Raw genomic sequence first — 26,329 nt, 5'->3', positions numbered from 1 at the left:
GAACTATCGTCTCCCTCTATTTTGTTCGCCAGTTCCAAACCCACAGGCGTTGGCAGTGGATGCTTTTTTTCTGGACTGGTCGGACAAGGAACTGTATGCTTTCCCTCTGTTCAGTCTGGTAAGGCAAGTGCTGAACAAGTTCGTTGTACACAGCAACGTGTCTCTGATCTTGGTGGCCCCCTTCTGGCCATCAAAGGAATGGTTCCCCAATCTCATAGATCTATTGGTGGACTTCCCGAGGCTGCTTCCTTAAAAGAAGCAGCTACTCAGACAACCACGCTTCCATAGATTCCACAAAAACTTGTCCTCTCTGGCCCTGACAGGATTTAAACTGACCAGAAACTCCTTAGAAAGAAAGAGTTTTCTAAGGGAGCTTCAGAGGCTATCTCCATGTGTAGAAGATCTTCTAGCAACGTGTATCAGAATAAGTGGAGAATCTTCAGAGAGTGGTGTAAGAATTCCAACATCTCTTCTTCTAAGACCACTGAGATGCAAATAGCTGATTTCATGCTTCATTTAAGGTCGGTAAGAAACCTGTCTTCCTATACCATCAAGGGCTATAGGGCCATGTTAGCACTGTTGTTCTGTCACAGAGGCTTGGACTTGTCCTCCAACCCAGACATCTCTGATCTCATTAGATTGTTTGATAGTGGAACCTTGACATACGAAAGTCCCTACTTACGGAAAATCCAAGTTACGAAAGCAAAAACGAAGATTTTTTTGCTTCAGTATAAGAAAATAATTCAGGTTGCGAAAGGGTGTACTGTGAAGTCCGAGATTCGCCCGGACCGCCGAGAACAATTTTAAAACTCGCGTGCCGCTAACTCAGTAGACTTGCCACCATCCTTCAGCTCTCCCATTGGTTCCTGATGCTAGTCACTGCTGTAAGATCCTGCTCTCCTATTGGTCAGCATCTATCCCATCATGCCTCTACATAAAGGCGTCCTTCGGCCACTTCGTCGCATCAGCATTATCGTACGCACGCGGAATTCATTCATTCACATATACGTATTTCATTAGTTAACGTAAATTCGTGATAGTGGTTTCGCTTTCTACTTGTATACTCTATCATGTTGTGTGTGAACTTAATTAACTTAATTAGCCATGGGTCCCAAGAATGTTGCTGAAGTTCACGGAAAGAAGAGAATGCTTTCTATGGAGACGAAGATAGAGATAATTAAGAAGTATGAAGCTGGCATGCTGTTGAGTGTGATCGCTAAGGAATACGGCTGAAATCTGTCGAAGATAGGCACCATCCTTAAGCAGAAGGAAGCCATCAAAGCAGCTAGTACATGACGTTTGCCTGACTCGTTTCAGGAACATTGTGAAAAGCAGGCAGAAGTAATCTTCCTTGGATAGTTATTTTTTTAAGAGGCCTTTAGTAGTAGTAAGCAAACAGGAAGATCCAAGTGATATGAAAAAACAGAAAGTTGAAAGTGGTGAAGAAATTGAAATTTTGTAAAAAAAAAAAAAAAAAAAAAAAAAAAAAAAAAAAAAAAAAAGTGTAAAAAAGTATATAAAAATCAAAAAAAGACAAAAAAGAAAGAAATTTAATTTTAAGTTTTTTGTAAAATTAAGTGTTAATGTTTTCTGCCATTTTTTAATGTGTTTCGTAAAGTTAAGTGTTCATGTTTTCTGCCATTTGTCCTCCTCTATCGCTACTTTTGGAGATCGCTTCACTTGAAAGGTAAGGTTCCATATTTTACTACATATGTATTTCTTGTACCCTGTACACTAATACACTTTATTTACAGGTACACAGTCATGGTTATGTTAGTCATTGAATGGTCCAAATTGTTGTATTTCATTGTTTATTGGTTAATTTAGCTTTATTATATAATTTACTGTGGTGTTTTTGTAGGGCTTGGAACGAATTAGGCAATTTACATGTAAAACGTGGTTCAAGATATGAAAAAATCAGGTTACGAAGGCCGCTTTGGAACGGATTAATTTTGTATCCTGAGGCACTACTGTATTTCTTATCGTAAAGATTCTCCTATAGTGCCTTGGAATCTGGATATTGTGTTAAAGTGGTTGTCTGGGTCTCATTTTGAACCTTTGCATGAACTTAGTCTGAGGGACTTAACTAGAAAAACTCTCTTTCTTGTGTCCTTAGCGACTGCTAAAAGGATTAGCAAGATTCATGCACTTGATAAGAAAATAGGTTTTTCAAAAGGGAATGCTATTTGTTCATATTCCTTGGGGTTTCTAGCCAAGGATGCGTCTCTCTCTAATCCCTGGACTTGCTCTTTTTTTATCCCTAGTTTGACAGAAGCTCTGGGTAATGATGATGAGGAAAGAACTCGGTGCTGAGTGAGGTCCATAAAGTACTACCTTCACAGAACTAAAGAAATCTGTGGAGATTTTGGCAGTCTTTGGTGTTCTGTTAAAAAACCCTCCAGACCTTTATCTAGAATGCTCTAGCATTCTTGTTAAGAGAAGTCATCTGAGAAGCCCATTCTTCAGTTGAGGAGGACGTTCTCCTGGTCTGCGAGGCTAAGCTCATGAGATTAGGGCAGTAGCCACTTATCTGGCTTTTAAGAGAAATTTATCTCTTACTTCTATTATCAATTCTATGCTTTGGAAATGCAAATCCGTGTTTGCATCACATTATCTCCGTGACATTGAAACGGTGTATGAAGACTGCAGTACCCTGGTTCTGTTTCTTGTGGCTGGTGTAATGTTGGGTAAGGAAGTGTAGGAAACAACCCTTCCTAAAATATTTTTCTCTTTGACACAAGGTGTGAGGTTTTATGGGAAGCCTGAAGGTATGAAGTACCTCGAGTACCCTTCAGTCCTTTGTTAGGGTGGTGGTGGATATTTTATTATTTTGGTTGTAGGTAACAATCTTTTCTGGTGATATGTTGGGACTGAGCCCTCAGCAGGGGCAACTAATGTTGATCCTTTGTTAGCCATTGGAATTGTCCTTTGCTGCAAAGGTGCCACTATGTAATAGGTGCTACATGGCTTTACCACCACGCCGTTACATGACAAGATGAGTGACAACCATAGGAAGTATTTTCCTGTTACAACTCTCTTATCAGGTAAGGAATTGACAAACGTTTTAATTAATGTTGGCAATGTTCTTTCTATTCTTGGTCTATGTATTTTTATGAAATTGAGGTAGAATTATCCATGCTTCCCACCTTCCCGCAATGTAGGAATCAGCTACATAATTACGGGGGAAGTTGTTTAATTAAAAATGACACTTTCAATGATAAAATATTTTTAATTATACTTACCCAGTCATAATATGATCGGAGCCCACCCTCCATCCCCTAGCATGAATATATGTTAATGAGCATAAACAAACTGAGCTCTTTGCTGTGTTGTTCCTCTCTCTTGCCCCTAAAGTGGGCAGGGCATTGTTACCTAACCGAAACAAATAGAAAATTATTGCAACCCACAAATTTTGGGATTTTAACTGCCAGAGAGTGAAACTCTTAGCTATATAATTACTGGTAAGTATAATTAAAACTTTATTTTATTATGAAAATGTCATTTTTAAGCATTTTACACGGATTTCAACTATTCACGGATTCTAGCTATTCGGGGGGTCTAGTACGCATCTCTCACGAATGCGGGGAACACTATTTTAAAAGTGCATTGTTCCTACACAATATACAAACCGTCTGTCCTGTACATCAGGAATTATACTTTCAGCAAAGCTGGAATGGCCATTTAACTTTTGATCAAGGTGGTTAGGTAGTTAACTAGTCTAGTTGGCGGGAGTCCCACGCGCCCATGTGTAAACATTCTAATATGCTTTTTGCTGTTGAATGATGTGGATGTGCATATCCTCTCTCTGTCCAGCTTGCTGTTTCACTGTTTTCCCAGTAGGATCTTTCTGTTTTTCTTGTGTGATTTCTCACTTGAAACCCATGAACCATCAAAGCCCAGGCAGAAGGGCAGTTTCTTAAGTGTATGCCCTGGTGTGCATGGTAAACCGTGAATGCACTTCTCTCCAATCAATGTCAACCCTCGTGCTCTGCATCAGTTGCAGGGGGCATGACTGCAACCCTAACTCAACATGTAGGGAGTTGTTTCTCATCCCCAAGGCAGTTCGTGAAATTTACTGGCAGGAGGCAGTACAGAGGTGGCAGTGGGATCTCTCATTGGTTCGCCCCAGTCTATGGACTTGGGAGGTGGTTTCGCATACCTCGCCAAGGTCTCATAAAATGGGAACCTTGAGTGCGCAAGCCTCCAAGGCCCATGCGCTTGAAACCAGTTCTGGGAAGTCCACTTCCATAACCGGTTCTGTGCCTGCCTCCTCCCAAGTGTCTTCAATCATTTGAGTAGGAGGGGCTTCCGTTGATCGTCCTGGATGATACAGGAGCTAAGGATGCTCAACAAGATTGAGTCACTCCGAGTACTTGCCTTTAGCTTAAACCTCAAGTACCCCCAAATCAGTACATAACAGAGAGTCTGCTCCCCGGCCTGGTTTAGGCACAGGACGAGAAAAGGTGTCGAACTATGCAGGTGCTACCTCACCTCCTGCCAGTACTGCATAGAGTAATTGGCCAGGTTCCTAACCTAGTGCTTCAGACTTGAGGGTCTGAGCACCCAGAGATGCAACAAGGAGGTCCCCCTCCTCAGCCTTCCCAATGAAGTCCTACCACGAAGACTTACTCTCTGGGAGGACCAGGACTGCACCCTGGAAATACTCAAGGGTCCTCTTCCCCAGGACTTTGACACCCGAAATACAGTGGGCCTTTGCAGAGATCTGATGCCTGGGCTGAAAGGCAAATTGGAATGTTTACATCCGGGCGAACAGGACTCCTGCCAACTGGATGGTAGTCAACTGCCTAACTGCCTTGTTCAAAAGTTAAACGGCCATTCCAGCTAAATTGAATGTAATTCCTAAAATGAAGGACATCAGGTTTGTATAGTTAGGAAAAATACAATTATTTTAAAAATTTGTCATTTTTTATCATTTACATATGTAGTTGGAATCTTTTATGCAGAAGCTTTATTTTAAAGTTTTCCGTATGTTATTTTTTAAAAGTACCTTCTACTATTCATACAGGTGGAATCTTTTATGCAAAGGACTCTTGTTTCTAGTCCATTAGTCATCTCAAGATTCTTCATAAATCCCAAAATCAAAACCATCTCGGAAATCACATCAAAATTCATCAGTTGACAAAGAATGCTTTTGCTTACTGGTGGGGAACAAAACAGATGCCCAGTATCTCTCCCAAAGACAATAGTAATAGTTTAGTAATGAAAAAGCTTATGATAACCTGAATGATGATTCCTTCCAGAAGAAAGTAAGTCTTGAATGAGTTAATCTTCCAATTAAGTGCACCAAAAATCTAAATAATCCAAGCCATAATAATTCATCTTTTCCAGTCAGACACATGGCTATAAATAAATTAGTGCTTCATTACCTCCAGAGGAATCCTGTCTCTCAACTTAGAGGAAAAATAAACATGACTTCCAGTCAACGGTAAGACTGGCACCCAAATTCTCACCACCAATACGTAATGGTAGCCGTTTTGTGCCGCAACTGCAGACATCTCAGAATTTGATCTGAGCAACTCAAGTTACTGTTACATGGGTGCAATCCTAGTATTATATGCCTGCAAGAAACAAAATTAGGAAACCCATTCTGTAATCTAGGGCTAAATTTCACTCTGTACCACCCATCAATGAAAGAAGTTAAGGTGGAGATAGTATAATTACAAATAAAAAATCTTTGTAGCACATTCCAGTCATACTTGATACTGAATTACAGGCCACAGTTATTAAGGTAATTTCTAAAAAGTTTCAGGTCTGTTCACTGTATCGGCTCCATAAGATGATTTCTCCTTATCAGAGTTACAAAACTTAGTTGATCAACTCCCACCACCTTTTCTTTTGTTAGGAGACATCGGTGTCCATAACACAGTATGAGGCAAAACTTACAGATTAAAGATGTAGGGGTAAAAATAAAACCTCGTTAACTCAAAGCATGTCTACTTGATGAATGATGGTTCCCAGACCTACTATAATGCTGCAGATAATACATCATTTGTATCCGTCAGGGTATTTCCTCTCCTGTTATTGTCCCTGATCATGTATGATCAGTTAATAACCATCAACATGATAGTGACCACTGGTAAATTCATTTACAAACAGGTAAACAGGGGAGGAAACCAGTAATTCCTTGTTGGGACAAGGAATGTAGGGCTTTGATATCATCCAGGAACCTCTACAGAAGATATTAGTACTTTAGTGGCACTCTAACATGCAAAATTAATTATAAGGAAGCCTGAGCAAAGCAGTGTCACTACTATACAAATGCCAAGAAAGATTCTAGATGCACTATATAAAGGTCTGTATTGTTGTATGGCTGTGAAACTTGGACCTTGAGGAAGGCAGACAAGGAGAGGTTACAGGCTGCAGAAATGTGGTTTTGGAGAAGGATGTTAAAATTATCATGGACAGAGAGGGAAATTAATGAGGAAGTATTAGAGAGAGAAGGCATTGAAAGAGAGCTTTTGGCCTCAGTGAGAGGTAGACAAATGCAGTTTGTGGGTCACAGTGAGAAGACAAGAACTAGAGCATCTCTCTCTCACTGGTAAAATCAATGGAAGGAGACCGAGAGGAAGACTCAGACAAAAATATATGGATGGATTGGTAAGAATGACCAGAGGAAGAAGGTCTGCAGCTCAGTTGCTGCAGAGAGCCGGAAATAGAGAGAAATGGCGAGCCATGATTGCCGACGTCCTTGGGGATATGGCACCTGGATGATGATGATGGTGATTTTAATCATGACAAGGAAATACAGGAAACTGAGTGGTAAACATGTTCCTCACTTCTACTTTCCTTGAAAACAGACTCAGATGATGTTGCTAATAAGTTTGGAGAACATTCTAGGAAACTAGAGTTTTCCCAGTGCTCTATTATTTGATATGGTTTCTGGAAAAAAATATATCTCCAAATCATGTTAGCTTTGGGGAGAAAAGAAGCAATTAAGATCCTTTTGTCCATCTCTCCAAATGACACTGTGAGGACTGAGTAAGACGAGGAGAGCGATTGAACTAATTTTATTCAGCAAATGAGTCTGTACATAAGGCAGCGTGCGGACGGAAGCGTAGTGTCCATCACGCATGCACGAACGAACAAACATAAACAAAAGAGGACAGGGTCCCCGCTGTGAATGTGTTTCTTCACAGACGAAAATACATGAATAATATTACAGAGGTAACGGATTCCCGACATATGTATATCAAAAGGAAGGGTGTAAAATGCTCTACATTCCAGTTCCTGGGAGAAAAGAGAGGACATGTGGATATACAGATTTTTACAATGGAAGGGCGAACATTTGCCCGAATGTCGTCCTTACAAATATACTCCCCCCCAAGACAATGAATCGTAGAATCGTTGGATGACTAATGGAATCTTGTGGGGAGCTAAAGGAGTCCTCGGGTTCGGGATTCCCTCGGGTTGAGAGGCATCTTGCGTGTCCTCGTCGTCTTGAGGGCTGGAAAGCAAGATGCCGCCCCTGGTAGTGGGGCTGGGGGTTTCGATTGCTTTCCTTGGGCAGCCTTGACAACGTTTAGGTGCACTGTCAAGAACCAGTGGCGTTGGGGTTTTGCGAGGGCCTTCAGCGAGGTCGTCTTTGTCGGGGATGATGGCAGGCTTGAGGCAATCTATCGAGACCCAGTCCTTGCGGCTGCTGAATGACATGAGGAATGCCTTCTCCTGACGGACAACTCGGCGCGGGCCCCGCCAGGGCCTCGTCAAGGGCGGGAGGGCAGCGGCGTTCCTCATGAAGACGAACCTGCAGGAGTCCAGGGCTCGCAGGTGGAACTGCTTCATCCTATTGATGTACGTCTCTCGGCAGGGAACGAACTTCTGGGCAGCTGCATGCAACCTAGTCGGGAATATCAGGATCGTCGCTGTCGGCGGGGAAGAATTCACCCTGGCACTGTCAGGGTCCCCCCTGTACATCTTCTCTGCTGGGGAAGGGTTGTTGTTGGCTCTTGGGGCGGTGCGGAGACCGAGGAGGACTCAAGGAACCTGTGCCTTCCAATCGGGGCCCTGACAGCGTGCCATTAGGGAAGCCTTGAGGGAGCGGTGGACCCTTTCCACCATGCTGTTGGCTGCGGGATTGTAGGATGTCGTGATGTGGTGCTTGGTCCCCATCAGGCATGCCAGGGAAGACCTGAGCTCTGACATGAAGGCGGGTCCTCAGTCCGTCATGATGTCATCGGGCACTCCGGAGCGGCTGATCCAGCTGGTCGGGAGGGCTTCGGCACAGGCATCTGCGGTGGCTTTTGACATCAGGGTGGCCTTGGGCCACCTGGTAGACCAGTCGATCACTGTCAGGCGGTATCTGGCACCGTCGGATGGAGGAAGAGGCCCGACGATGTCAATGTGGATGTGTCTGAATCTTCCTCTGGGCTGGGGAAAAGAGCCTATCTCTGATTAGGTGTGCCTTCCAGTCTTGCTACTCTGGCACGTGATGCAGTTTCTGGTCCACTCCCGAGCGTCCTTCCTGATGCTGTGCCACACGAACTGCTCTGTCAGGAGCCTGGTTGTCGTGCAGGGTGACAGGTGCGAGAGGCCGTGAATGATGTCGAACACCTGTTTCCTGCGGGAGGCGGGTATCAGGGGACAAGGGCGTCCTGTGCTGTTATTGCAGAGGAGCGTTGACCTGGAGGGGCCAAAGAGGATGTCCTACCAGTGAAGGTGATGATGGCGGTCCGGTAGGCTGGTACTTCGGGGTCGGAGGCTTGTTCATGCGCTAGGTCTTTGTAGTCAATGCCTTGACGAAGGAATGGACCAGCGGCTGGTGGTCCGTCTTTATGGTGAAGGGGATGCCCTCCAAAAGATATTTGAAGTGGCGCATAGCCTGGTAAACAGCAAGGAGCTTGCAGTCAAATGTGCTGTAGTGAGTCTTGGCGGGTTTGAGCTTCTTGCTAAAAAAGGCTAGCGGTGTGGGGACTGCATTGACCAGCTGTTCCAGGACGGCGCCTCACACGATGTTGCTGGCATCAGTGTTGAGTATCAGGGGCATGTCGGGTTCCTGGTGAGCCAGGGTTGTTCGGGCGAAGGCGAGCTAATGGTGTTCTCCCCATGTCAGCTTCTTAGGTTTGCCCTCCAGGATTTTGGTCAAGGGGCACATGGTGCAGGCGATGTCCGGGACGGACCTTCGGTAATAATTTACCATCCCGATGAATTCTTGGTGGGCCTTGACGGTCGTCGGTGTTGGGTACTTCTCCACTGAAGCTACCTTTGATGCCATAGGACGAACTCCTGCTGCTGTAATTGCGTGGCCGAGGAAATCTACCTTCTCGGCGCCAAAGGTGGATTTGTCAAAACTGACGAATAAGTCCGTTCTCCTGTAGGCGCTTGAGGACAGCCCGGACGTGGTTCAGGTGCTTCTCCGGCAATCTGGAAAAGATAAGAATATCATCCATGTAGCAGATGCAGAAGGGTAAGTCACCGAGGATGCTGTCCACGAGGCGTCTGCAGGCCGAAGGTGGAGAAGGCGAACATGAAGGATCCGAAGGGTGTGATGATCGCCATCTTCAGAATATCATCGGAATGGATGGGGACTTGAAAATACAACTTTAATAAGTCGACCTTGGAGAAAACCTTGGCGCCATGGAGGGGCCCGGTGAGGTCCTGCATGTCTGGCAAGGGGTAGCTGTCAAGCGTGGTGATGAGGTCTCATTATGGTGGAAGAGACCGTGCTTGGAGAGCAAGCGAACTAATTTTATTTGGCAAATGAGGCTGTACATAAGGCGTGTGCAGACGGAAGCGTAGTGTCTGTCATGCACTCATGAACAAACATAAACAAAAAGGGACAGGGCCCCTGCTGTGAATGTGTTTCTTCACAGACGAAAGTACATGAATAATATTACATGAAGGGAACAGATTCCTGATATATATACATCAAAAGAAGGGGCATAAAATGCTCTACATTTTAGTTCCTTGGGGAAAAGATAGAACATATGGATATAAAGATTTTTACAATTGAAGGGCAAACATTGGCCTGAATGTCGTCCTTACAATACAGTAAGGTTTTAGAGAAAAAGCAAACCATATGGAGGAGGCCTAGGCCTATGTCACTACATGACATACAACAGTATCATAAGTTGGTATCAAAAGTATCATTCTAAAGTTGATTAAATTTTTTCTGTTAAAAAGATACTACTGTGAATTATTTGGAAATAGTAAAGTATCTTGTCTATTTAAAAAAGGAGTATGCTATGTTAAGAGTACCAGTCACTTGTTTTTCTGTTGCCATTAATAATCATCGAAGCAGTGCCTCCTGCTAGAGCAGGAACCGGTGACAGAACAGCTACTGGTCTTAAAAGATGACTTGCCAAAATCGGAAACTCTGTCTTAAAGGCCCTGCAACATCAATCTCTGCTTCTTCCTATAGTGTCTGGGGGGGGGGGGGGGGGGGAGGAATCCATGCTAGAGGGCAAGCAGAGGTCTCGTACAGCAGGTTACGAAACCACCACACTGTAGCAAGAGAATCCTCCTACGTCTCAATGCTTCTCAAGTTTTACATCATCTGAAAGGCTAAAACATTCCAAATAATTGTGTAGTTGAAAGAAAAACTCGACTTGTTCAGAGAGAAAACACTTCTGAACAAAAAGAAAAAAAGATGTAGAATATGGATGTTCAATACAACAAAGTTGAGCAGACATCTAAAAATAGAATGGTTGCATGATAAAAAAAAGAAGAATAACAGAACAAACACCAAGGCTAATACCAAGCTGGGTTTGTATTATACCACAAGGTAAAACCAAGTGAAGAGAGGGAGTTAAAGAGAAAGGCTCATAGGCTAAAATGAGTTGATAACTACGTAGCAAGAAATATCAAAAATTACAAAATGTAACAATATAACTTGTTGCATTATTTCAAAATAGGCAAAATATCTCAAAGCAACAATTATATTAAAAACTGAAAAGAATAATTAGGAAATATGTTGAACAGCAAAAGACACGTCCTTCTCAGACGTGGCCAAAAGGTAAAGTGAATGCATACCAACTGGATGGCTGGGGATTCCTCCCCCTACCACCAGTAGCCAACTACCAATATCCACCTTATTTTTAATTAAGTGGCTGCCTCCAGCTTGTGCTGGAAGTAAATCCCCTATGTAAAGTGATGTCACTGGTCCGGGTACATGATACATCGCTCATCCACGTACTTGACCATCGCTTTGTCCATGTACTACATGATTCAGCACATATCCAGCTGCTTGATATGTATTTTCAAGCCAACTGCCATACCACATTGAAAGCACCGCTTCTTGTCCAATCAGCAAAGTTAAGCAACGTTGGGTCTGGTCAGTACTTGGATGGTGACTGCCTGGGAACACTAGATGCTGTTGGCATCTGAACCCACGTCTGTATACCAATGTCCATGGACGTGTAGCGCCATGACCACATCTGTACACCAACTTCCATCCATGTATACCAACTTACATGTATGTGTAAGTGGCAAAGTATGTGTACCATTGCCCGCCCATGTCTGTACATATACTACCAATTTCACGTACAAGGTTCATCAAACGGCCACATCCCTTCTCTTCAAGTTACATTGTGTTTGGAATAGGGTGACCAGACGTCCCCGGAAACTGTTTTCAGTGACCTGTCCCTGGAAATGTCCCTGGTTTTCACTGTGACTGGAAGGTCTGAAATTGGAATATAGGGGATTAATAAAAATGATAATGTCAACCATAATATACATAGCTGCACACCATACTACTACTAATTTGCGAGATGACCTTCCGAGAACATAAAACCAAATTTCCCGCCATCGTCATGCACGTCCCTGACTCCCTCGCCTCTTGCCTTAATTCCCATCAGCAGCCAGCCAGCACCGCTCTCTGCTACCATCCAGCGGTGGTTTGCCCATAGATATAATTTTAAAACTGATCAAGCACTGGTAAGTAGTCATTAAATTATAGCCTACCTTGATTTAATCAATTGGATTTTTATTCAATTCCTTTGCAGTTTTGGATAAATAGGGTGAAACTTTTGAATGCTGCTTTATGAATGGTAAGGGCTGCAGTGTTCCTGTATTAGTTTTTCAGTGACAAAAACACGTTATATTTTTATGCCTCTGAACCGAAAATATCCCCAGATTTTGTCTCAGAAATCTGATCACCTTAGTTCGGAAGCATAATTATTTTGACACGATGACGACCTACCAAAAGGTCATTCACAACATCTGTGCAAATGCCAGTCGATGGATTAATTCAATCAAGCCATTCGGCCTTCTTTGGGAGTCAGGCCTACTTTATGGTTAGATACTTGGGTCTAGGCCAAGAAACTTCGAGGAGAAGGAAGGTAAGGAAATGGTAACCTTTCTATTTTAGGCTAGCCTAAGTAATTGCATTCTTACCTGGCAAGTAGCTAACATGACCTAGCCTAAGTGGGGAAGGTCTTTGTCTAGCCTATATAATTCAGAAGTCTTCTTAACCTAGTCTAAGTAGTTGACTTCTTAGCCTAGCAAGTGCAGAGTTCTTAGCTAACCTAACCAGTTCAGGGCTACAATATCCTCAGCCTAACTAGTTTAAAGCTGCTTTAATCTAGGCTAAGTGGTTAAGTTCTTAGCCTACCCTGCCTAGTTCTAAGCTACTTTAACCTGGTCCAAACATTTGAGTTCTTAGCCTAGCCCAGCTTAACTAGTTCAACACTACCTTAATCTAACCTAACTGATGAGTCTTTAGCCTAGCTTAACTAGTTCAAGGATACCTTATCCTAGTCTAAGTGATTGAGTTCTTAGCCTAGTCTTACTAGTCTAAAGCTACCTTGACATAGTTCAAGTGGTTGTTCTTAGCAGAACTTAACTAGTCAAAGCTACCTTAACTTAGCATAATTGGTTGTTCTTCGCTAAGCTAAATACTCCAGTTCGTAACCTTGCAAGTGGTCAATTCATGAACTAGTGTGGCTAGTACCTTCCTTTCTATCTTAGCGTAGCAGGCCTACGGGGATAAGTTCTTAAGCTAACCTAGAATAACAATTAATGGGTACGCTAGTTAGACCTTCCCTGGTCTATTTATACTAGCCCATATATTAGGTCCTAGTGCTAGCCTAGACTGAGGAAATATATATAGTATCTCCATATTTCTGCTAGCCTAAGTGTTGGAGTTCTCAGCCTAGCCTACTTCTTGATTACGCAAGATTTCCCATGCTTTAAGAAGTTAGCTTTGGGTTAGGTTAGGTTAGGTTCGATTCATAGCTTAACCTTCTCCATATGAATGACCAGATCATTAATGTAATTCATAGTCTGGTGGCCTTACCCTTCGAATTATGTAGGACCCATCCTAGCTCCATCTATGTTGCTCTGGAACACTGCCATGATGGTTCCTTAGCCTAGAAGGGGTCCCCGGGACCTGTCGCTATAGGTTGACTCCTCTGATATGTTAAGTATATCTTAGTTTTACCAGACCACCGAGTTGATTAACAACTCTCCTAGAGCTGGCCTGAAGGATTAGATATTTTTACGTGGCTAGAAACCAATTAGTTACCTAGCAATGGGACCTACAGCTTATTGTGGGATCCAAACCACATTATATCGAAAAATTTATTTCTATTACCAGAAATACATTCCTCAGACCACCAGATTGGTAGCCGAGCACGAAATCCACTCGTCCAACGAGAAACTTTGACTCCTCTGATGAGTAGCATACTGACTGTAGGTCATCATAAGGTATAACCTTATAAGAAATCTCTACTGTAGAAGATGCATGTCTCCTGGGCAGCTCAAGGACTTCTCCCAGTTCTACAATGCAGTTACTTTGTCATGCGAAAGTTTACAGTAGGAGATTTGGAGAATATCTGTGCTGAGTTTTTTGTTTAAGGACATCCCCATAGACTGCCCTATTATCTTTTCGTACTTTTGAAGACTTTGTTAAACCTCGCCTCGGTTGTGGATTCTGGGTCTTCTATTCACTGTCCCAGAATTGTTCATTGGATGAAAAATCCATTCTGCCGCCAGTTCCTTTCTTTTGAGTCGAGATGCACCAGTGTGCAGTCGACACCATTGTGGAGCTCCTAATGAGCTACTTCCAAGCAGGAGGATTGCATTGACCGATATTCCAGACAGTGGAGTAAAGACCTGTGTAGAGTAGTCTTTGAAGCAGGAAGTAGTGGTTTACAGTTTTTTTTTTTTCCTTAGGGAAGATCAAGGTAGACCTCCTCTTCTCACTGCAACAAGAAACTGGGAGTCAAGGATCCTCTTCCTCAGACAAGATGCTCTTTAGTATCTTTGGCACAATCTCCAGAGTAGGCATTCCCTCAGTTCTGCCAGATACGTCAGGTCCTGGGCAGAGAAATCTGCAGATCTGTTAGGTACTGAACAGAGTAATCTGCTGGATCCATCAGGGCTTGGGAGAAACTGAGCCCCAGAAATTTCAGGGTGTCTTTGGTGATTCCCCGGTGTACACAGGTGGAGTGGTTCCCAGAGGTAATCTACCTTCTGTCAGCATTTCTGAGAGAAATCCTTCATGGGCCCTTCCTTGCCAGCCTCATATGGAAAGGTTCCACCAGGCTATAAATCTCTCGCTTCATGGCTGGAGACTGTCGAGTATCTCCTGAAAGCAAGGTTTTCTTGCAAAGCAGCAGGCCAGATACCTAGCTATCTCAGGAGATCATTAGCAGTTTACTGGGACATGTGGGCCATGTCAGTGAGCTTTTAAGGGATTTCCTATTCTTTAGTCTTTCCGTCTCAGCTTTCAGGAACTGCGGGGCCAACTTCGGCTTGATCCTACTCGTTAAAGGCTCAGACACTTCTTTATCCTGGGAATTAACAATGTTGTTTTTGGAGTGTTGCACACTCCTGTTAAACAAAGGAGCTCAAAAATGCTATATGCAATCTTACTCTGGTCTTGAGTAGTCTCATGTAACCACTATGTCAATAGTTAATAGGAGATCTGACCCTGAGACAGTTCTTCCTGTTTGCAATGACTTCCTCAAAAGAGAGTTAACTTCATGGCAGAACCAAGGGCGAGAGGTCTGTGGCCTTCGCATTGTCACGGGTCATTTGAATTAACAAAACCTTGAACCATACCAATCAGTTATCAACTCAAATTTCATAAGGCTGACCCAGTGTTTTTTCTAAATTAGATTTCACTTATATACTGTGTACTATTGTAACTCCTTAAAAAGTTGATTGCATAAACTGAAAATATGAAATATGTTGACAAAATTACTTTTAAAAGTTTTTGGATATATGTTGTAGCTGAAACCTGAACAATACTTAAAAGATATGTTTGACTGTATTATTATACATTCTCTGGATTTAGGGACACGTATATCTGTTGGGTAATTCAGTAAATAACTAATGGTCAGACAAGTATGACCAACTGGAAGATGGGATAATTTTACTTCAATGTCTCATTCTGTTTGGTTAATTCTGTTTTAATATGTTATTTTAAGATTAATTATTCAACAATGACTGCCATTGATACTTTAAATTGTTGGTTTTTTGAGATAGTTTGTTTGTTTGTATGGTGTTTTTACGTTGCATGGAACCAGTGGTTATTCAGCAACGGGACCAAAGGCTTTACGTGAATTCCAAACCACGTCGAGAGTGAACTTCTATCACCAGAAATACACATCTCTGACCCCTCAGTGGAATGCCTGAAAATTGAACTCGCGGCCACCGAAGTGGCAGGCAAAGACCATACCAACCACGCCACTGAGGCGCTTAGTTTTGAGATAGTAACATATCATTGACAGGGACATTTATATAAATCCACATTGACTGCACCTTCATTTCCTCGAGTGCCTACATGAGCAGTGACCCAACAAATCTTAACATTTATATTGAAGTTCATAATTAACAGGATGAAAACTTAATTTGTTGATAAATGGGAATTTATGAAAAAAATTTTAAGAGCTAATAAAGTATTTCTAGTTTCTTAAATTTACAAATTCTACTGTTGAAATATTTTTTAAAAAAGACAATTCTGCTGTGATAATAGATGCATTATCGGATTAAGAAAACTGGCTTATCTCATCTCTGTATACTTTATTGCACCAAGTCCTACACTAGGGAAAGATTTGGATCCATCCATATAGACTGCATAATATAAATCTATATGTATGTCTTATATGTTCTATTGTATGTTTCTTGCAAGAATATATTAAATCTGGTAAAGAAATTATTTCGCACAAACTTGGAAGCTAGCAAACCTAACCCGACATGGTTGTACAAAGCAACTATCTCCTGTATCTAGACCATGGGTATCAGATATGCAGTTCAACAACCCTTTAGAACATTTAAATCCACTTCATAATGATGGACTCAGAATATGCACTGGAGCTTTTAGTTCATTCCCCAAACTTCTCTCAAAGCTGAAAGCACTGAATCATATCTATACCTCTTCACTGTGACCTAATAGTAATGCAAAATTACAAGAACAGGACCTACCAATGAAAATCTTTTTTTTTTTTTTTTTAAATCAGATATACAAAATAACTCGTCAACTTTCCAAACAGACAGTTTAAATCAACACCTACCTATAACAAATTTTCTCCAGTACAAGAACTAACTCCTCTGGACATTGCTTGAGATATGAACTTGTAAACACTTGAAATAACTATCTAAAAACTTCACATATACCTTAGAACACCATAAACAGCATGCAGCAGAACATACAGGACATAGGTCCATACTACACAATATACACTGATGGCTGCAAATCTTAGTCAGACATATGATTTGTAGCTGTATCACCAAACAAAACATGGCAGTTTTCCTTGCCCAACAATGCTTCTGTTTCCTCAAAAGAATTGTGTGCAATAAGATCAGCCATGAAATTGGTTGAAGATATATCATCACAGAAATATGACAAAAATGTTTTTAAGCAAATTGTATTTTTCATAGTTAACAAACCTGAGGTCTTAACAATAGGATATTTTCCAAGCGCTAGCTGGTAACCAGTTAAAAACAACCAAAGATTGTAAGCAAGGAATCGGTGAGATCTGGCAACGCCTGCGCATATGAGGTGATAGCTGGTCAGAGACCACACACCGCCTCGTGACATATTCAGTCTTTCCTTAACCGCCTTGGAGAGTAAGATGCTATCACTTTGCTCTCCTTCGTAGCCGGTTGGTTTGTGCCCGTGCATCTTTTGTTTCAGTGTGTTTGTTTCTGCATTATGGATTCTAACGAGTCTCCATGGCTTCATCAATGCATGTGCACAGGCATTCGGGGATTTCCGTACTCAAGGTTTTATCTGCTGTTATCACAGACCCATATATGACGTACAGTAAGTGCACCTCTAGAAGTGCTATGGAAACCCTTCAGAATTAATAATACAAAAAATACCTTTGAACAACCTATAAATTTTCACTTCACAAATTAGAAGTAAGTTGGACTCCTGCCCACATAGGCATTAAAGGAAATGAAGTCAATAATGCAGTCAAATATGTAACTAGTACTATGACAAGATCACACAGTGATTATGTATAATCTTAAACTTATTATAATCAGTAACTGGCAGAATATATAGAACTGTGAACATGATAGTAACAAAAAAAATACACCACACTCCTAGCATACGGAATTTATCATATAAAAAGGACAGACAAGCAATTCAGACAAGTCACAGAACTGGTCACATTTGCTTAAACCATAGATATTTTATAAATAGCCCACAAGATCCAGTCCCTAAATTTACAAACTATAGAGTAACATTAACTATTACACCTTTTGTGTGAATGCCCAAAAGTATAATTCAGAAAAGTTTCTCAGAATCTCATTTTCAAATAACCCAATTAATAAATTTTTCAAATACTGTAATTTAATAGATAAAATCTAACCCTTTTAATTATTAAAAACAATTCCTTGGACCCATACTGCAAAAGCTAACTAAATTAGCTGTGGTCTGGTTAAACTAATAAGTAATAATAAATGATGATGATCATGGGTAAATGCTGTTTTTTGATAGCACCAGTGTGTAAATATACACAATCCAGAGGCGGGGGGTGGGGGATTCAGATGCTAAGAGTATCATGCTTACATGTTTGGTTCAAATATTCTGTTAACTTGTTGGAAATGGTGATAGATGATTATTTATAAAAATTGTCTTTTGAATAAAAATCTCTGGTCAGTGAGTCACTTGCCTGAATCTTTATTGCTTTTCTTATAGTTACTAAGTCCTGGTGAAGACAGGAACTTTGCCACTTTAACATTGTACAGATTTATTTATGGGGAGAACTTGAACTCTACAGTGCAGGTTCTGGGTCCTTCATTGTAGACTGGGCCTAAGGTTTTTTAATGTTGACTTTTATACTAAGCTAACTATTTGCTTCCATTGTCTAAAACAGACAGGAAAGTTGCTTTGCTTACTAACATAGTTGAAAAGTCAGCTCCCAAAGTTTAATGTGAAAAAAAAAAAATCTTATATGTTTAATCCATTATGCTTTTGGCTTTTCCACTTGCAATGTGTGCTTTTCCTTTTCAAATGCATAAACCCCAAATAAGCCTAAACATTTTGCATTTTGGGGTGTGCTTCCTTCATAACTGGGGTTAAATATAAGTAATTTATACATAAATGCTAAAAAAACTAGCATTTATTTTTTCATATGTTTACAAGAGTGAACATGGCAGTGTTTCCACAGGTGAGCAGATCTATTGCAACCAAAACAATGTGCAGTGACCCATGTAATTTGAAATTGGTGCAAATTAGCAAAAGAACGATTACAGGTGGGCATGTTAGCAACAGTCTACCTGTGCAAGGAAAGCAAGAAAAGTTAAAACATCAGGTGCAGCAGTCACTAAACAAGAGTCACTGTTGAACTATCACACCTCAAGTGAATTATATCATGATAACGTGAAAGTGAAAACAAAGTAGGCTTTTACAAACTTTCAAAGCAAAGTTTGTAGCAGTAACAGACCACATACACTCTTGAAACCACAAGGAAAACTATTACATGTCAGTGATCTATGTATGTCTTCAAGACATTAGAATATGCATATCTGAGTATTGGATTAAAACTAAGGACTCAATATGACTAATAGGTTTGTGCTGAAACCATTTACAAGTACTAACCGAGATGCCTGGAGGTACAAGAACTGAACTTCCTTCTGACCTAGTCTGATTGCAATGTTTGGGGACAAGCATAAAGAAGCGACATGGTTGTGATGAAACAGTCCTTGTTTATATTCAGAGTCAAAGTCTACTAGTTATATGTTCCTAAAAGTCCTTACCCAAATTTAATGACTTTCCAGGAAACCATTTCCAGCAATCAGAAGGAAAAGCCTGTACCTTCCAAGTGTATTTCATATCATTCGGTAACATTAAATTCTCGGATGGCACAAAGAATACTTCAAGTGAGCAATATCTCAAGTGTATGAAAGCCACAAAATAAAAAACAAAATTACATAAATAAATAAAATTTGCTGCTCTTCAGAAGCAGGCTGCTTCAGTATAAAGAACGCAGGGTATTAGAAGAAATTCAAAGCACAAACAGGCAGAATGTTGGGACCTAAAATTATCAGGGTAAGTGAAAGCTTAATTCTTAAATGATGATACCTTCTCCACAGAGGTTCACAGTATAAACCAAAAATTCACATATACTACATTCCTCGCTTTTAACTGACTTCTAACTAGCTAATTATAAATCATACAAATAGTTTATTCTGTCACATCTGTACTATAAATTCAATCAAACTCTGCATTATTGGTGATATCAAAAGCTGGGGTGAAAATTTAGTTCAAGCATTAGCCATTGCTCTAGATGTTATTAAAGCTATCTGAGAAATGTCATCTAATCAACAACAAAAATTCTAAACTGACTGTCTCTTCTCACACTTATTGAATAATTATAGTCCTTAAGAGAATACTGCATCAACTTAAATTTTAAATATTTACAGAATCCAAACACAGCGGAGAAGCAATCTATGTAACAACTACAGAAACCCGTTTCAGAGGAAATGACAAACATATGGCACAAATACACCAGAAGTAAATATAATTTCCCAACCAATAAAAAAATTGAAGACAATTTAATTCCAAACAGTTTGACTAGAAGTAGCATTTTAGTACTCTAGTTGGATCTGTATATATTTGATGAGTGCATACAAAAAGTTTGAGAAATTGTACTGCTAGGTAAACAGATAGGATAACTAATGCATGAAGTAGCAAGAAGTTACATTGCAGTATAACTGTGCTATTAAAAAAAAATTGCAGACGACTCATGAGCCATGGAAAAAATGGGTCAAAAATTATTGTACATATATATATATATCATATACATATATATATATATATTATATATATAATATTATATATATAGATATATATATATAGAATATATAATATATATATATATATATATAATGTATGTATGTATGCATATTAGGGCCAAAAGCACACCTGGTCACATTGATAGCTATGTGGGGCATCCCGAGATATAGTGACATTGCTGGGTAGTAACAAGTTTACTGATGACATAAAGATTGTTATTAAAAATTCCTATTTCACAAAAGGGCTGGAATGAAAAAGTCCTTGCAATAGAAATAATAATGAGGATGTAAGTACCCTAATCAGTTTCTAGCACATTTGACTGAGGGAAAACTGCTGCCATTATTTCACCGGATGCCCTGATATTACTAAAATAAAATTTGAGCAATAAATTTTGAACACTTAGTTAGAACTATTTACCAAGACTTCTTACTTGACTTTTTAAGATAGTACCAGCTATAAATCTATTTGGAATTCATTACTTTGTAATATATCAGGGTTGCTTCATAAGTTAACAACAACACTGTCTCAAAACAATCTTTCATATACTTCTGGACCTACATTTAAAATCCAAAGAATCTCATATAGTTATTGACCTACATTTGAAATTCAGTGCTAAATGCACAAGTATGGAGAAGTACGCTGATAAAGATCTTTATTTAATGCTCCGTTTCAAAACAAGGAAAATGTACGTAGTCAACAAAACACAAAAAAAGCACCTGAACATGAGTTTAAAGTGAAAACTTCTATACAAACAAACTGTTTTCGCTGATTACCAATTAAAAGGAGTGCTACCTTTAATAGATTCATTACTACAAATAGTATAAAATCATCAATGAACTGATTGTTTGTCAGAAAATAGCTAGGATAGAAACAATACTAAAGATAGTTTGTCATAAATAGGTAGGAGAGAAACAATACTAAAGAAGTGTAAAAATGGACACATCTAAAAAGAGCCAGAGCATTCATAATATCATTTCTATGTACATCTGATTCATATCCTTTTCAGCAAAAACAACAGTACTGTGGTTTAACAATAATTATTAAGACTATTCAAATTTTAACAATACAATGGTTATTACAACTGTTCAGAACCTGAGGTTTGCTCTTTCGTTACTGAAATTCAAACCTTTCTGTGGAAAAATCTTTTAACTTGGTACTGGAAAATACAGCTTCATGTATGGCAGTCATACAACCATATTAAAAATATTTAGCCCAAAAATAATAGAATAGATTTTGTAACAAGAACAAAAAATCTAGCACCTCCCTATAAATGAAAGTAGAAAATAATATGGTACTGCACAATTGTTTTTGCTGGCCAAAGTAACCAAGACCATACAGCGCAGGAATAAATCTACCAAACAGTCCTCCCATCTATGAATGCAATAGTACACTATTAAATTCCTACCATCTATGAATTCGATGCGCTATGAAGTATTCAGGCCACGACAAGGACACAAGAGCCAAGCTAAAATATTAAAAAGAACTAACAATGATTAATGCTTTGAATTATTACAATAATTTTTTCATAAATTCTAGCAAAGCATCTATAGGAATCACTGTAATGACAGGACATATTCTGTAGCACTCTAATTACGTAAACCCAAAAGCAGACACATTAAAATATGTTTGCAATCTGTTGCTCTTGCTTTAAACAAAGATGAAATATCTTCAAAATAATCAAATGCACAGTACCATATATTTTAACCTGACTGAAAAAATTATCCTTACAAAAATAATTTACTGTATTCCTATAATTCTACAAAGAAACTGAGGTTAGTATTACAATAGAAACAGATCATATGGCCATCATAATGACTCATGATTCTATGATATGCAAGTTTCAAATGTATTTTACACTCATAAAAGTTTTTCTTAATGTTTTTTTTTTTTTTGCAAATAAAATTTCCATTTGTACAAAATGTATTTTTAACACTGCCAGCATCATTTCAACGAATATGAAAGAGGTAATGTTCTTCAATGTACAAATATTTCTCAAAAATACCTACAGTACTAACATTTCTTTTCAATGTACAGAGATAAGTACTCTTAATCTAAGTTTACTGCTTAAAGTAAAAGATCTACATTGTTTTGAAAGTAAGGAGTTAAATACACCCACAGAATACTGCCAATAATAAATGAAATATTCTAGATGGTTGTGACAGCCTACAGGGTAAATAGGAAAAAAGAATAAAACATGAATACTGACATCAACATTTGTAATAGTATTAGCCAACAGAGATAAAGAAATAATAGATGGCCTTCAGGGGGTTCTCGTTTATTATCAATTTAGAGACTTGTTAAACATGAGTCTTGAAGTCTAATATGCAAATACTTTTTCACTTAATCTCTAGCTTCAGCCTTATGCTTAGGGGGTTTAAATCCTTTAAATTTCTTAGCTGATTTCCCTTTCTGAAAGTCTTTCCAGCTATTAACACGATCCACACGAGACTCCTGAAAAAAAGGAAAAAGGGATGGCGGCTTGAATACTAACAAATTCCATGACAAGTGTGTGTACCACTTATGACCAAAGCTTAGACATTGTGATAAAGAGGACCACTACACAAGATCATTTCTAGTATAATTTCTAAGGTGCACAGAATGTATATAAAAAAAAACACTAGGAGAAACAGTACCTTAATAAGGATATCTTTTTATGCAGGTAAGACATCTGAGAACATGATAAAAAAAGAAGAGAGAAACTGCCTAATTACTAAACGTTCAGATAAATTTTTGTTTCATATATGCAAATCAATATAAAACGAATATCTTTAGTGGACCAAATTTTTGTTTCATAAATGCAAATCAATATAAAACGAATATCTTTAGTAGACCAGTCACTAAATTTTATAAATACCCTTCCAATCAATGTGCACAGGAAGCTTTGTAGGGAGTAATAGTTATGGTGTGCCTTGCATGACCAACAGAGGACTTCCTGGGTTCTTTGCAATGTCACTTCAGTTACATTTCTTTCTGCCTTGTACTTTCATCCAGTTCATTAGGTCTCCTCTTCCTTTGCCACAGAATGTTCTGAACTACCATGGGGGAATTTCTTACTGTATTTTAATAAGAGGTGTTATATGCCTTCGCAGGCTGAAAAAGTCACATTACGCTACGTGGATATGAAGGCTTACATATGGATGATTCATGACAAGTTATAACACTGGCAGTTAAAAGAATTTGAAAAACCACAGAGGTCACAAAAGGTATTTTTTTCTCTAGGAATCAAGCAAGTCTTGTACTGACCACCACATCCTTTATACTTCACAGGCAAGATGTTAGTTGTATAGGATAAGAACTGGCAGCTAGGAGCTAACTTTACTTGGCTCAAAATAATGGCTAGCCCCCATACTCTTGGGTAAATGTGGCCATGGAAATCTGAATAATGATACTCACTGTGTCTTGGCTATTTTGGGAGAATGCTTATCACTGCATATGAGATGTCAGAAATAGGGACTGTCATAACTGTGTTGAATTTTCCATAAAGGGGAAGTTGTAGGATTCAGGCTTATTGTTGAATGATCCTGAGGCTTTTATTCTATTCTACTGATACTCTGAAACAGAATCTGACTTTGAAAGACAAATGCAGAAAGATCACTTATGTCATTACTTAACCTATGCAGCATTGGTGCCAAGCTGCTTGTTGACCCTTAAAACTGGAAGGCTTGGTGTAAATTTTCCTTAAGTGTCTTCCACACTGCAGATGGTAGTTCTACAGTTTATGGAGGAAGCAAACTATAGCCATAACTTATATTAAGCTTCTTCAATTTCCCAGCAAAACTGAGCTTTATACTTCTTGTAAGTTATCTTATTTGATTCTGTATCAAGTCTTTGAAATATTGTTAGTGCCTTTGTTGGGGTTTTTTGCAAGATCTGGAGTTGCAGAAACCACCACCAGAACACGTTTTTGTAGGAATAACCCAGCATATCTTTGACTCAAATTTTTCCAAGTTTGTTGGGCATTTTCAAGAAGTCACCTTGGTGATCTTAGTAAGGACAGTCATTATCAAATCTGATGATAATAGGAATATGGTTCAATGGTACGCCAGGCATCCAGAGTTCTTATGCATAAGTCAACAACACAACCAGTACTCAAAACAGCAAGGTCAATACATGATATTATACCTGTCTAAATATGAAAGTGTCTTGTTTCTCCATTATTTAGGATTCCATCTCAGTTCTCTAAGACAAATGTTATCATCCTTAAACATTAGATGAAACACTGGCCTGTAATGGATCTATTTTGTTTGAAATTCCTCTTCCATGAATATAAATCACTGATGAAACTGTCATCTTAAGTCAAAAATTACCTCATACATCATTGTACAAAGCACATAACAATCTACTTGAGAGAACATTTAATTTGTATTCTTGCCCCTAAGATATAAATAAGAATTCACTATGACTTCCTATTTGCAGATTAAAGGGTGCCTCACAACTCATACGATTCTTATGGCAGAAGGTATTGCCATTTATTATCAATTCCTATAAACAAATGGCTATAGGAAACTGTTCATGAACTGTTAATTTTAATTCACTGTACTTGGACCGAGTCCATGACAACTCTACTCCAAAATTGAGTTTTAGACTAAACTGTACAATACAATACTGTATTTGCAAGTTTGTTGAGAAGCAATTCATTTTGTAAATATACTCCTGATATTGAATAGTAAACAAATAAATAATTAAAATAGAATGACAACTAGAAGATTACAGTTAGGATAATTTATCAATTAATCTACATGGAACAGCTGGTCAATATAAGCCACATAAGTTGGCTTTAAAGTACAGTACTGTATCATGTAGGCTATTTGCCAATTTTCATAACTTATCATTACTTGCTAGGAGAGGCTAATTCTCACTGTCCAAGAAATTCTGCTGTAAAAAAGACAGATTTCATTAAGAGGGAAGGTTCCCTGCTGGCACCACTTTTCTCCTAATTGAGCTACAATGCTGAGTTTTTCACTGAAGTTTGTGCTTATGACGGTGGTTTTACAGACAAGGATCAATTGAATTCTATCTATAAATGAAATGAATTTTATGTGAAATTCATCATTTTTTCATATTGCTACTAGTCACTAACTCATTAGTTTTTCATATCGCTACTAGTCACTAACTCATCAGTTTTTCATATCACTACTAGTCACTAACTCATCAATTTTTCATATCACTACTAGTCAGTTTTTCATATCACTACTAGTCAGTTTTTCATATCGCTACTAGTCACTAGCTATTAGGAGTTAGGTCTTGGTGAATTTTTGGTGAAGAGTAGAGGCCATAATAAACAGATTGGTGGTACTTTTTCTTTTCTTTAGGAGTAGGTCTTTGGTTATATTTTTTCTCAGCATACAAATTTTTATCCTATATTTCACTCGTGTAACAACATAAACTCTAATACAGAAATAGATTTCCCACCAATGAGGCATTTGGCTACCACCAAACTTTGAAGAAAAGTATTAGCTTTCGAGTAACGGATTCATGCAAATCAGACAAGATTTGCTATAGTAGCAGCAGTCTGAATGGCATTTTAGGTTTTTCAACACTCCACTCATAAATGTGCTAGGCTTTATTGATGATAATTGCACTAAGGAGAATAATATAATCTAAGTGAGGCTGCATGCTCCTTATGGCTGTGAGCCAAGACTGTTTCACCTATGGTATTCTTAAAACAGCACTTCATCATATAAGGGTTTCGTTTTACCAGGGATGGGCCACTTCCCAACATTCAGCACTATTTCTAGCCAAAATGGAATTTTTATAATAAAATTTAATTTTCAAACGACTTAATTAATCAAGTCCAAAAGGTCACTATTATTAGACAGGTGAATGCCTCAGTGTTTGAATACAGATGCTAACATCGCCCTGTAACCCCTAATCTTCGAGGGAGCCAAGCCTCTAGATACTCTTAGAAAAAGAAGAAAGTCTGCTATCTCACTTAAAAGAGGTCTCAGAAGAAGAGACTTTATTCTGCTTACACCATCCTCTAAAACACTCCCCACTTGGATTGGTACAGTCTGTTAGACGCTCTTCTACACTTAGAGATAGCTTCCGAAGCTCTTCTCGAAAAACCTTTCACTCTGACAAGGCTCCTGACAGTCTGTAGTCTGTCAGGGCCAGAGCGGA

At 39.2% G+C, this 26,329-nt stretch overlaps 1 protein-coding gene and 1 pseudogene across 2 annotated transcripts in view; one reads left to right on the top strand and one right to left on the bottom strand.

The window, feature by feature from the left end:
- The first annotated feature begins 11,220 nt into the window (after positions 1 to 11,220).
- On the top strand, positions 11,221 to 11,338 carry LOC135212365 (5S ribosomal RNA; annotated as a pseudogene).
- Positions 11,339 to 22,410: 11,072 nt separating this feature from the next.
- The window catches only part of LOC135212170 (dnaJ homolog subfamily C member 8-like), a 117,804-nt gene continuing 113,885 nt past the window's right edge, over positions 22,411 to 26,329 (bottom strand). For both annotated transcript variants that reach the window (XM_064245600.1, XM_064245601.1), the window contains exon 6: positions 22,411 to 22,660. In XM_064245600.1, the coding sequence (XP_064101670.1) occupies positions 22,550 to 22,660 (111 nt within the window). In that variant the 3' untranslated portion in view covers positions 22,411 to 22,549. The remainder of the gene's footprint in view (positions 22,661 to 26,329) is intronic.

This window comes from Macrobrachium nipponense, chromosome 40, assembly GCF_015104395.2.
Source record: "Macrobrachium nipponense isolate FS-2020 chromosome 40, ASM1510439v2, whole genome shotgun sequence".
NCBI lineage: Eukaryota > Metazoa > Arthropoda > Malacostraca > Decapoda > Palaemonidae > Macrobrachium > Macrobrachium nipponense.
The sequence above is the reverse complement of the archived record's forward strand: the minus strand, read 5'-3'. Positions and strand labels throughout refer to the sequence as shown.